We start from the raw sequence: 13,162 nt of genomic DNA on the forward strand, positions 1-13,162 counted from the left end.
ACAGAGTGTCATATTTCATTCCACTAGCTGTTTACTGCCTCCCTCCTAAAACTAAGCCTCACTAGAAACCAAAACTATAGAACAATGAAATGCCCATAAATGCCTTAGTGACTGCAGTCTTCTGCTTTAAAGTATTGCACGTTTTGTATTTTCCATTCGTATGACAATGTCATCTGTGTATTAGAAGGTGTTTTCCAATATCTGTCTTGTGCTGCTTTCTTTTTCCACCACTCTTTTTTGGTCCTGTCAGGAAGTTACAGACACACAGATGCCTAGAATAGTTTGGGTTGGAAGAGACCTTAAAGATCATCCAAGGGGCTCCAAGCCCCTGCCATGGACAGGGACACCTTCCACTAGAACAGATTGCTTAGAGCCCCATCCAGCCTGGTTTGAAGGGAGCCCCATCCAGGAAGGGATCATCCATCCTCTGGAAAAACTGGACATGACTGATATTCTAGGCTGCGAGCATACATTGCCAGGGCATCTGCGGAGAGCTATTTTACCGCTATCCTTCCCTTTATTAAACGTCTTGCCGTCACTTTTTAAAACACTCAATACCTTGTTCGATACCACTCTTCTACTGAAAGCAAGGAATACGAGCCCTAGAAGACCTAGCCTGCTCTGACAGTGCATACGGCAACCCAAGCATCAGCTTTTACCGATCTGGACCATTTCAAGCCACAATCCTGGGAATTCATTCGCAGGCAGCGTGACAGCAGAAGGCACACATCCCAGCCCCGAGCCACGGAACCCGCTGAGGTGGTCGAGGAGGTCTCTCCGGCATCCCGCCCGTCACACTGCCCTGTAGGCTATGGAAGCGCCTCTCCCCGGCTCCGGTCCTGGCCGGAGGGACTGCGGCGGGCGCTCTCCCTCCCCGGGGAGCTGGCGCAGGCATCAGCCCGGACCAGCACCGGGACGGCGATGCTGCCACTCCCCGGGCACGGGGCAGGTGCAGGGCGTCGTCACCCCTCTTCCCCGGCTCCCGCATCCCGCCCCGACTGCGGTCGGACAGGAGAGTTCCGCGGCGCCGCAGCCCCTCGGGCGACACCGCCCCTGCGCCATGTTGTAGAGAGGGACGCGCAGAACCGCCTCCCCCGCGGTCGCTACTCACCGGCCGCCGCGGGGCACAACAGCGGGGCCGCCGCCAGGCACAGCAAGGCCCAAGGCCACCGAGCGGCCGCCGCCGCCGCCATGGCCGGGTCTCGAACTCGCGCCAACCCCGCCCCGCGACCCCCGCCCGCCGCACTGACGGGCGGACGGACGGGCGGGATCTGCCGACGCCAGCGCCCCCTCCCGCTGACCCCGCGCCGCCGGCCGCTGCGCCCATTGGCTGCGGCGCCCCGCCAGGCCCCGCCCCCGCCCGGCCGCCGAGGACATTCCAGCCGGAGCCGAGGGGGGCGGGGGGGGAGGTGCTGGGCTCGGCTCCTCCTCTTCGTTCTCCTCGTCCCGGCAGCGGGCTGCCTACTGGGAGTCGTGCGCTGCCAGGGCCGAAGGGCCTCGCAGCCTTCCTTCCCCCCGGCCCATGGAGCGGTAGGGCCATGCCCTGCGGGAGGATGGGCCTCGGTCTGAAACGAGGACTGAGGAGAGAAGGGGGCACAGACTCGGTCGAATTAGTTTATTTCTATTTATAGATAGTATTTAAATTATTAACATACTTCTAGACATCCCTTTTAGAGCATTGGTTGCAGCTTTACAGTACTTAAAGTGGGCTTATGAAGAGAAGAGAGAGTGACTTTTTATCCAGGCAAATAGTGGCAGGACAAAGGGGAATAGTTTTTAACTGAAAGAGGAGATAATTAGATTAGATATTCAGAAGAAATTCTTTACTCAGAAGGTGGTGCATTACTGGCACAGGTTGTCCAGAGGAGCTGTGGATACCCTATCCCTGGTAGTATTTAAGGCCAGATTGGATGGGGCTCTCAGCAACCCGGTCTAGTGAAAGGTGTCCCTGCCTGTGGCGCAAGACGGTCTTTAAGGTCCTTTTCAACCCAAACCATTCTGTGATTTCTATGATTGTAAGGCAACTTTGTAGCAATGTTTTCTGCTTGAAATTACTTTGTGTATCTAGTGACTGTGAGGGAGAAGGGGCCTCCCTGGCCCTAAGCGTGGGCTATGAAGGGCTGGGAGAACAGAGGTGAGGAGGCTGCAGTGGCTACACCTTGATGCTGATCCATCATCAGTGTCAGATTCAGTCCACAGGGTGTACACGGTAAAGGGTCCATAGCTGAAGAAACCTCTGTACAGTAGGGCCACGCCACCACTGCAGATTATTTAACATGTAGAGATCAAGCTGCTGTGTCCCCGTCCCCACTCCCCCCCTCCTTTTTTTTTTTTTTTTTTGGTAAGAATTAAAGGGAATTGAAATGTAAGCTGTCCAATGAAGCTAAAATGATCTGAAGTTACTGCTCATTTCATACTGTTCATGTGGTTATTTTGCTTTGGTTGTTCCAAGGTGGAATGGATCAGCTTCTGATAACTCCTGTCTTTTTGGATGAGCACCTTAGCATCCCACTATCAGATTTTCTGGCAGTAGTAAAACAGGGGGAATTTTAAGAACCCATGGAATTCAGTGTCCTATTATCTGCTTTTCCTTTTTCCAACCTAATATCCCAGCGACCTCCTTCTCCAAAGACAAACTACCAAGCTATTAATGACTCCATGGTCTTATATAGCCTGGAGAACCTGTAGAAACTCTTTAATTCCAATATCAAACTATAAATGGTCATTGGAAAAGTTTTCTCTCTCTCTCTACACCAGTATAGAGTGATTAAAGTGTATTACTTCTTTGTCAACCAAAGCCATAAAAAAATAACAGTACTACAGCTGTATTTTAATTTTAATTGTTTTATTGCTATAATTGTGAATTCAAGAAAGTGAAAAGTCTCAACTGTAACCTGTCGGGGGCTCCTTTTTAGGAGCTTAAATTCCCCGGCATTCAGGTGGTTTTAGAGTTCCGGCCCTCTGCAAAGCTCTGTGCCAAACGCAGGAAAAGACGGAGTCTTCAAGGTTACATGCTTCATTTATTAGTTCTTATCTTACAATTTTCTCAGTGTCCAAAAGATGTTTGCCGCGGCTTGGACATCTGGTGACTCCCCCTGTCTCTGGGCTGTCCTTATCTTTTATACTAATTGCTACGTATTCTTTATTTACTATTTATTACCAATGTCTATCACTATTACTAAAAAGGTCATCTTTACTCTGACCCAATCCTCACTAACTACTTTGTGCCAACGTCACTGCAGAAATGGAGTGAGGGAACAAGAAGGAAGAAGAAAGAGACAACGCCCTAAATTCTCCATCTTGCCCCATTCACTTCAATGCCAAGAATCCCAAACTCACTGTTTTTTCACCCTGTGATATACTAAACTACTATTTTTACACTCTTGTGGCCTGTGATGCTTCCTGCAGTGCAAGAAGCCTCTCCCATGGACTGAAATCAAATCCAGTGTCTCTCTGAGCTCTGGGCTCTGGGATGGTGTCCCAGACCCCCCTGTCCAGGTCCCTGACCCTCCAGGGCAACCAAAGGAATGCCCTGGACTCCAACAGTAACCTGATTACACAAAAGTCTTTTCAAACCGGGACAGAAATGATGCTGGTATGTAAGTGAGGTTATGTATCAGTTAAATACCTGGGCTTCCTCCCACAGTCCAAGGTTAATTTCTGTTAATTTTCTATCTTGAGGCTTAAAATTCACTGCGGACCCACAAGGCGGCAGCAGATCCCAAAGGAAAATCAGCCCGATGGCTGAATTTGTGGGCTAGCTTAATTTCTCCGAAAATACCGGCGCCCTGAACAGTTTAGATGCATTTCCCACCCCCCCCCCCCACCCCCCCGTAACGCTAAATGGTTTAATCTGCCTTGATTTTGGATGAGGGTGAACTGCTGTGCATCCCACTTCCCCTGAGTACCACTTATGTGCCAAGTCATTAGCAGCAATTTGTCCCCCAAGAAAACAGGCAGGGAAAGGATGTGGGTAAATCTGACAATTCAAAGGTCGTTCATTGTCACTCTAAGTCACCTCTTCAGTTCTAGATGAAATATTTGAGACCACTGAAAGTACTTCTTTCAGTTTAAAGCAGCAAAGTGAACTTTGAAATAATACCAGCTTCTAAAATTTGGTTTTCTGTAAAGGTGTTATGAAGTTTAAACTAAATGTTCTAGAAAGCAAGGACTTTTGTCCTTGGGAGTTTGGATGCTGAATCCACAGGCTACTGTTTTCCAGTTAAAACATGTGCATTGGCCTTTTCAAAGTGGCATCTGTTTGAAATTGATTCCTACCCAATATTTAAGAATGAGAAGTGGAATTCTGGGACTTGAAATAATTAAATGCCTCAGTGTAAACCAGTTTGCTACAAATATGCTGACAGCATAATTTTATAGTCTGGTGGTAAGACAGAAACTTCTTCAAGTGTTACGTTGTTTTTTGCTGCTCCTGTCAGCTGCTAAGGGAAAAGGAATACTATATTCTGTATGCTGGATTTCCTCTTGCCTAGAGTATAATGATGTCTGCTCATTCAGCTACACTTTTTGTATTACCTTAAATAATTAGTTCATGATATTTTGTGCTGATTAGCATTTGATCCTGCCTTCTTATCCTAAAAATTGCTGAATATTACTCCATAGTTAATGTTGAAGTCTCCCTCAGCAATAGGTAAAGATTCTGATACAGTTGCATTCTGAGTTACTGGTCCAAAACCACGTTCTACTGAGAGAGATTTGACATGATCAGGAAAGTAAAATGATGCCACATTTTTCTTAAATCCAAGTTGTCAATGTGACAAATCTCTGTTTCGGCAGAGTACTTAGTGGACAGAAAAGAATGTTCTGTATTTCACTGTTGCACATTGTATTTCATTTGAGATGGGAAGTGTTGCTTTGCTGTAATTCTCAGGCTATCTAAATCTTGCAATTGGAAAGATGCTTATAATGACTTATTAAAGAAATATGGGTATTGATCTAGTATCGATACCCAACTCTAACAGTTTAAAGTTAGAAAGTGTATGTTTATTACGGCCGGGCAGCACGCGGGATAGTTCCCTAATTCGCACTGCGAAATTCACAGGTAATTACAAAGTCTTTTATTTACAAAAGTGTTGAATATCCAAAATACAAATGCATATTCATACCCCTGTCACCTCCCATTCCTCGCTTCATATGCTAATTGGCAAAAAGGCTTTTAAGCATGCGTACTTTGTTTCTTAAAATACGTCGGGGGTCTATTTTGGGGAGGGGTCACCCAAAATGAGGAAGTAAGATGAGTCTTCCTCGTCCTGACCTTTCTACCTTTTCAATGCATTCGTGACAAACGATTCCTTGGTAGAACTTACAGTTTCCTGTATTCAATGGGTCCTTTAAGCAGGAAATCTGCAGCTATCTTATGTCCTATTTACCACATTTTGTTTTTCATTACAAGGACAACTACATAAACACAAACCTGACAAGAAATGAGTTACAAGATCCGGGGTAGCTTATCTAAGATCCGGCTTCTGTTAACTGCAAACAAAAATTACCTATCTACTTCAGCTAATTCAGCAACTTATTATCTTAACTTTCCTAAGAATCCTTAGTTCCTCAAAATTAACGTCTCAATAACACCTTGTGAACTTACCCTAATTAGCATTTATTTGCCTAATCTATGTATCAACAACTAGATACCTACATAATAAACCAGTGCCTGTTTCCTAGTGTGAGTTGAATCATTTTCCTGTGCTGGGGCTTGTTTGGTTTCATCTCCAGGTTGGAACCAAGGCAGGGCTTTACAGCTGCCTCAGATGTCTCTCTGGGCAAACTGAGAGGGACTGTGGAACCAGTCCTGGGGCTGTCCCTAAAAAGCTGCTAGCTAGTAGGTGAGGCTGTTGCCGCTTTCTTTGGGCTAAGCATGGATTTTCATAACAAAGCCTCTTTCAAGGAGATCTTTTTCTTAAACAGGCAAACTTTCTTGTTCAGGCGAAGCTTAGCGACTTTATATTTTCTCTGTTAGATCTCAGCCAGCATTTTCCACCTGACTTTCCAAATAATTCATATGAATAAGAAAGATCATTTTCAAATTACTTCTTCATCTTATTTTTTTTTAAACCTGGAAAACTAGATTTATATTAAAAAGAAAAAATGTTAATACAAAAGGTGGGTTTGGTGGCTGCTATTACAGAAGCAGTTTGCATTTATGCTGATAAAGAATGCTGTATATAAAACAATGCAGATATGTGGTATTTCTTTATTAAACCAGACAACTGCTGGTGGCAAAAGGAAAAGAGTGCTCTCTCTCACTGGGGGAATATTAGCTTTATTCTGGAGTCCTGCCCTTCCTTGGCTGGAGCTCTTTCCCGGTGGCTCACCGGTGCCAGAGAGACCTAGGCCCTGCCCATGCTGGGGCTTTTTCCCCAGGGGGCAGGGCCCAGAGGCAGGGACAAACCACCAGCCAATCCGGGATAAAGTGGGCGTGGAACAGAGTTGGGTTACAGCTGAGCAAGGACAAACCATGTGATACAGATTACAAATCCAATGAAACACAATATAAACCAAATTAATGCGTTACAACACAGATGTGAAATTAAAGCCAATAAAGATGTACATTAATGCCGAATACAATATCTGTTATTAATTTTGAGCAAGTTGAACATGTGGTGCATATTAGAGTTCATAAAATCTTACCATAGGCAAATAATTAACATTGCATACATCAAGTCTGGAAGCATAGCCAATTGAAAGTGATTAAATCATTGAATGATATATAATTAATTAAAATTTTCTTTGGTGGTAATAAAGAAGTAAATAAGATTCTGTCATCATCAGTGAGCATAAGTTAAGAAACTATTCTATTTTAGAAAGGAATTTGAAATCGATCTCACGTTTTGCTCAGAGACAGTTTTGATGATCATAAATCTACTATAAGATATCTGACTCGGCTTCACATTGCATAACTTTTCTCAGCAGAGCAAACCTCCTGAAGCTAAAGTTACCTGTCAGTCTAAATGTTAAGCTCCTGAAATCAGTTATTGGGTAAGAGCCATATCTGCTTCTCTTGAAATGAGAATGCTGAGTGAAGTGAATATACTTCTGATAACAAAACTTAAGAAATGGATAATTTAAAACAAGGCTGTGCACTGATGGGAGCATCAAGACTATTCATTCTCTTTGACAGAGAAGAACTTCATTGGTGAAGTGTAATTACTATGTCCTTCCATGCTAAAGAAGGTAATGCTAAAAATAATATCCAAATAAATCACTAAGATACATGTCTGCTATTTGGCCACATGCTTCTTGCTCTCTGTCCTGCTTTGTATGCTCTGCAGTCTCTGTGTTGTGAGTTATAAAGAGTGCTGTGTACTCTTTGTAATAGAAATATATATTAATGGATCTCTATCAATTTGCTGCCTTCAAGACAATTGCATGAGTGCCGGGGTTGCTAGACACTGTCTGGAGTACCTTCATGTAAAAGACCCTCTAATTGGACAGATTTTCTAGAAAAACACTGAGAGATTGATAGAAAAAAAAAAGTTGATTTGCAGTTTGAGAAGTTGGAAATGAGGGGAATTACACTGGCAGGTCCTGGAGTTTGGGAATGTGGGAAAAGAGTGTTTCAAACACAATCATTTTCAGTGATTCTGTCAAATCCTTCAACCATCCTAATGATCTAAATCTGAATCTAAACTCAACCCTGGCACACCTGTAGCATAGCAGAGATAGGCTGTGCTTATATCAGTTGAAATCCTATCTTCTTGCTGGCCTTGACTCACCATCCAACAGGACAAATAACAGCATTTAGCTGGTGATGACACATCCATGTGTCATCTGTGTCTTCGGATACAGATAAAATGGATATTCATTTTGCTTCTCAACTTGGGCTTCTGTAGCAGCAGTGCATCTGACAGCATTTCATAAGCATGGGCTGGAGATAGAAAAGGATGTGTTGAAGAACACTGAGAATGCCATATGGAAATTCTTCTGTGGATTATCCCACTGAATTGTCACAGTGTCCAATTCGCGCTGACCTGCGCGACCACAGGCTAGCTCAGAGTTTCACTGGGGCAATGTGGTAAATTCGGAGCAGCGGACGAAGCACGCCGCTTCCTCCCTGTGGGACTTGGATCCCACCGTCAGCGACGGGCACGTAGATGACGTAAGCGACCTCGGCAGCTGAATGGAAGGCAGACTCTCCCGAGCAGGATGTAACGTAGGTTTATTGAGGCAGAGGAAGCGCGGGGCTCTGCACGCTGCGCCTGCTGCCCAGGAGAGACCCTGAGGCCAGGCGTGCAGCAGGTTTTAAGGGGGGGTGGAAACGGGGGTGGCAACAACCGGTCAGCCAGTCACAAGAATCGGGGGGTTAACCGGGGGTGTGAACCATAGAACTGGGGACCAACCACAAAATGATGGGAGGGGGTCTCCTGGGCCCCAGCCTATCACTCGACACCCCTCCTGGAGTTTTCTAGAAGCCAGGGAAGGGTCTCTGAGTGACAGACAGGCGACCACGAGGAGAGAAGGGGGGGGGGGGGTTGACAGTGACAGGTGCAGGGAAAGGATGAATGACAGAAAACATCTGGTTTTACAGTAGACAAAACAACCAATGCAGAAGGGAAAACCAATGCAGAACACAGGGGTATACAGTGGACTCAGCCATTATAAAAATAACTTAAAAATCTTGCAAAAATAACTTAATAACTTAATAAAAACAATACTCACACCACCACATCTCCCCCTTTTTTGTTTTTTCAAGAGGAGTGGGACTGGAACGGAGGAGGGAGGTCAGTGATGCTGCGTTGGGTACCCCAGTCCATGCTCTTCTTCATCCGGATCTTCTCCATCATCTTCCGGGGCCTCTTCCAGCACCTCCTCCAACTCCAGTCTTTCCTCCTCAGGGCTCTCCTCAGTCTGCACGATGATATGGTTGACTGAGGGGGAGTGTGTGGTGGCAGAAATTAAATTATACAACATCCTTTTAAGTAAACCAAACGCAAGCATAATTAATAACAAAACAAACAAACACAGCAACACAGTCTTTATGATGGATGAAGCCCAGCCAGAGATTCCCCAGTTAGTAAAGCGTCCGCTCAGCCAGTCGTCGGTCTCCCTTTTGATGTTTCCCACCATCTCTCGCATCTTTTGGATGGTGGCGTGGACATCCTCGGCTTTCGATGTTAGGTTAAAACAGCACAGCCCCTCGAATTCCTCGCACCGGTGGCCATGCAAGAGAAGGAGGTAATCGATGGCCGCCCGGTTCTGGAGTGTCGCCTGCCTTGTAATTTCCTCTTCACTTAGGAGGTTTGACAGGGCCTCTGAAGTCAGATTGGCTTGTCTTGCCACCCAGCACTCTAGGTGGGCCAATTCACCTAGAGCCTTGGCAATGGCAACCCACAGTAAAAAGATTGTGATAGCTACTCCTTTCGATTTGGTCCAATGTACAATTTCTGAATCACAATCGGGGTCCATTGCCTTCAAGTCTCTCTTTTGCACTGCCGAATCAGAAGAAATTTTTCTCTGCCAATTAGCAAGCGTAGTTTTGTTGGGGGAAAACAAGCCTAGTTTGCCCAGTGTACAAGGTCCTCCTAAGTGACAAGGGGGGGATGCCAGCCCATGCCCGGTCACAACAAATAAGAAAAACACCCTTTGGGAGGGACCAGGGTTTATTATCGAAAATGGTGGGCCGGACGACTTCCACTGTTTCCTCACACCAGTTGTCCGGCATGTTGTTACTTGGGTGGATCTGTCGATAATTTTGTTCCCGTCCCTTAGGGGGAGTGTAAATAAACTTAATACAAAATGACGCGTTAACAGAACCCAACAATTCCAACTCAGGAGGATCAGAACTTAATGGGGGAAGGGTACTATAATACTGGTGCCAAAGGTAAAACGGATTTTTAATGGGGTAGGTAACTTCTTTAACGACATTAAAATTAAAAGACAAATCCTAATAGGTAGACCGGACCTGGTTTACTGATTTTACAAGTTGGAGGAGCTTTTGTGGGAACTCCTCAGGCTTAAACGGGATCCCCACAAGGCAGGTCGACAAGGGGCTGTCTGCCGAGGTGGCCGACAAGCAGATGTGGTCCTGCCCCATCGCTTTGGCCAGGGTGGTCCAGATGTTGGCTTTCAGCTGGGGCACCAACCATCCAACGACTGAGAGACACAAGCTGAGCGATATCAGGACTCCGAGGTTTAGGTGGAATTTCCTCGGAGTGGGGAATCCGGTCTGGGTGGTTGCCATGTTACAACTAAAAAACACTAAACACAAAATTATTCAGGGTAGGAACAGTAGGGGAAAGGAAACTCCGCCCAATGATGTTGACTCTGTTTCCTCTTCCGCCTCCACGCTGCGTCTGCCACCTGCGGACTGATGACTGTTTTGGATCCTGAGCCCTTAGGGACGTAGGGCCTCACCCACTTGGATGGAATCCACCTTGGTCCCGTGGGGGTGGACACGCAAGCGTATCCACGTCCCCACGTGACCAGGTCATGTGGCCCTTCCGTCCTTCCGGACTCAGGATCCCTGACCATGACCGGGGGCCTTTCTCTGATGGAGAACAAGGAGCTTGCCCTGAAGTGCCTTATGATCGGTGGATTGAGACCTTCAAAGGAACAATTCAAAAAGTTGATGGTGAAAAGTGCCCTGGCCAGTCTGACTGCTGGTGTTTCTACTTTGAGGAGCCGCTGCTGTTGATGTAGAACTCTTTTGATGGTACCATGGGTCCTCTCGACCATGGCTTGACCTGTGGGGGAGTGGGGGATGCCAGTCTTGTGCTCCACCCCCCATTGCTGCAGGAAGCTGCAGAGCTCCCTGGACTTGAACGCCGAGCCGTTGTCAGTTTTGAGTTCCTTCGGGATGCCCAGGAAGGAGAAAGCGTGGATGAGGTGTTTAATGACATCCCCCGCTTTCTCCCCTGTGTGGGCAGAAGCGAACACAGCTCCGGAGAATGTGTCGATAGACACATGTATATACTTTTGGCGGCCAAATTCAGGGAAATGAATGACATCGGTTTGCCACACCTCACAGCTTCTCAGCCCCCCGGGGTTAACCCCCGCATGCAAGGTTGGCACTGCATGCTGGGAGCAGGATGGACACGCGGCCACAACTGCCTTGGCCTGTTCCCGTGTTAGGTGGAAACAGCGAACAAGGCCAGGCGCATTTTGATGGAACAGTTGATGACTGAGTTTTGCCTGCTCAAAGATGTTCGGCAGGGGGGCCATCTCGGCAGGGGCAGCGAGGGCATCTGCCTTCCTGTTTCCCTCCATGATGAACCCTGGCAATTCGGTGTGTGACCTAGTGTGCATCACAAAGAAAGGTTGCTCTCAGTGGGAGACTAACTTAACTAATTTCGAGAGCAAATCGTACAATGCAATGTTGGACACTTCTTGAAGGATGGCCTGTTCCGCTCTGGACACCACCCCTGCTACATATGCGGAGTCTGTAACCAAATTGAAAGGTTCGGGAAACCTCTCAAAGGCCCTAACGACTGCGGCCAACTCAGCAACCTGAGGTGATCCTTCCACCTCAGCTACATCAGCCTCCCACTGCTGAGTTTGAGGGTCTTTCCAAGTCAAAACTGACTTGTGGGACCTTCCGGACGCGTCAGTGAAAACGGTTAAGGCTTTGAGTGGCCTTCGGCTGCGAACCTCTTTTAATGATAATACAAATTTGACGTCCTGATTAAAAATTTTGTGGGCAGGCCGATGAATTGAAATTTGCCCAGTAAAGGAATCCAGTGCGAACTGTAAAGCTTCATTTTCTTGAAGCAGGTGTTCCAATATTGACTTCGAAATTTGGCCCGATCTCAACCCGATTGGGATGTGAATACACACAAAGTCACAACCGGCCAATTCTCTGATCCAGAACCTTGCCTTCCGGATCAGCTCATCCACCAAATCCTGTGGCCGGGTTATCCTTTTGGACCTCTGATGGCTCAGGAAGACCCACTCTATGATGGAGAGTGGATCTTTCCTGTCTCGGTCCTTTTTCGGGATGTCTTTCCACTGAAAGATCATCCCGTGGAGGTGCGGCAACTTTCCCAATATAATAAATTTGAAAGGCAGCTCGGGGTCAAATCGATGAGCTTGCCTTGAGGACATAGCGTCCTGAATTCTTTCCAGAGCCTTTTTCGCTTCTGGGGTAAGGGCCCTAGGAGAACTGAGCTCCTTTCCCCCTTTCAGTAAATTGAAAAGGGGGGCTAGGTCTTCGGTGGTCAAACCTAGCCAGGGCCTTACCCAATTCAAAGCCCCACACAGCTGGTGGACATCCGCGAGGGAACTTACCTTTGTTTTGATGGCCAATTTCTGCGGAACAATGGTCCGCTTGCCAATTTCCAGCCCGAGGCACTTAGGGTGGCATCCGTTGAACCTTCTCCTCCTGCAGCTCGAAACCTGCAGCAATCAATGCATCGATTGTCAGGTCAAGCGCACGTGTGAGCACATCGTCAGTCGGGGCGCACACCAGGACATCATCCATATAATGATGGATGATGGCCTGTCCTGTGGCTGCGCAGACAGGGGACAACAAGGAGGCAACATACCACTGGCAGATGACTGGGCTGTTTTTCATCCCCTGAGGGAGTACCCGCCAGTGATAGCGCTTCCTTGGGGCTTCTCGGTTGATGGTGGGAACCGAGAATGCAAAATGTGGGGCATCATCTGGGTGAAGAGGAATTTGGAAAAAGCAATCCTTGATGTCAATGATAGCTAATTTCCAATTTTCGGGGAGCATAGTTGGGGAAGGCATTCCCGGTTGGAGAGATCCCATGTCCTCAATCACATTGTTAATTTGACGGAGGTCCTGGAGGAGGCGCCACTTGCCTTTCCCCGGCTTTTGGATCACAAAAACCGGAGAATTCCAAGGGCTATCTGTTTCCACAATGTGTCCTTTTCGTAACTGCTCCTCCACGAGCTCCTCGAGCACTTTTAATTTTTGTTTTGAAAGCGGCCATTGCTCCACCCAAACTGGATTATCAGTGAGCCAATTAAGTTTTTTGGTGGGATGCTCTTCAATGGTCGCTGTGGAAATATCCACTGAGGGGTCGGGTATGTCAATCTTGACCCCCCATTGAGCCATGAGATCCCTTCCAAGCAAGGCTTCCTTATAATTTAAAACAAAAGGGCAAATATTTGCCAATTGCCCTTTTGGCCCCTTAATTTGTACCACGCTCTTTGATTGTCTTGCCAATTGAAGCCCTCCAAC

General features: G+C 46.9%; 1 protein-coding gene across 2 annotated transcripts in view; it reads right to left on the bottom strand.

Moving 5' to 3' along the window:
* The window catches only part of RECK (reversion inducing cysteine rich protein with kazal motifs), a 50,475-nt gene extending 49,268 nt beyond the window's left edge, over positions 1-1,207 (bottom strand). For both annotated transcript variants that reach the window (XM_040073162.1, XM_040073154.1), the window contains exon 1: positions 1,112-1,207. In XM_040073162.1, coding sequence (XP_039929096.1) covers positions 1,112-1,193 — 82 coding nt within the window. In that variant the 5' untranslated portion in view covers positions 1,194-1,207. The remainder of the gene's footprint in view (positions 1-1,111) is intronic.
* Positions 1,208-13,162: the final 11,955 nt, after the last annotated feature.

The sequence above is a fragment of the Hirundo rustica genome, chromosome 1 (genome assembly GCF_015227805.2).
Source record: "Hirundo rustica isolate bHirRus1 chromosome 1, bHirRus1.pri.v3, whole genome shotgun sequence".
NCBI classification, from domain to species: domain Eukaryota; kingdom Metazoa; phylum Chordata; class Aves; order Passeriformes; family Hirundinidae; genus Hirundo; species Hirundo rustica.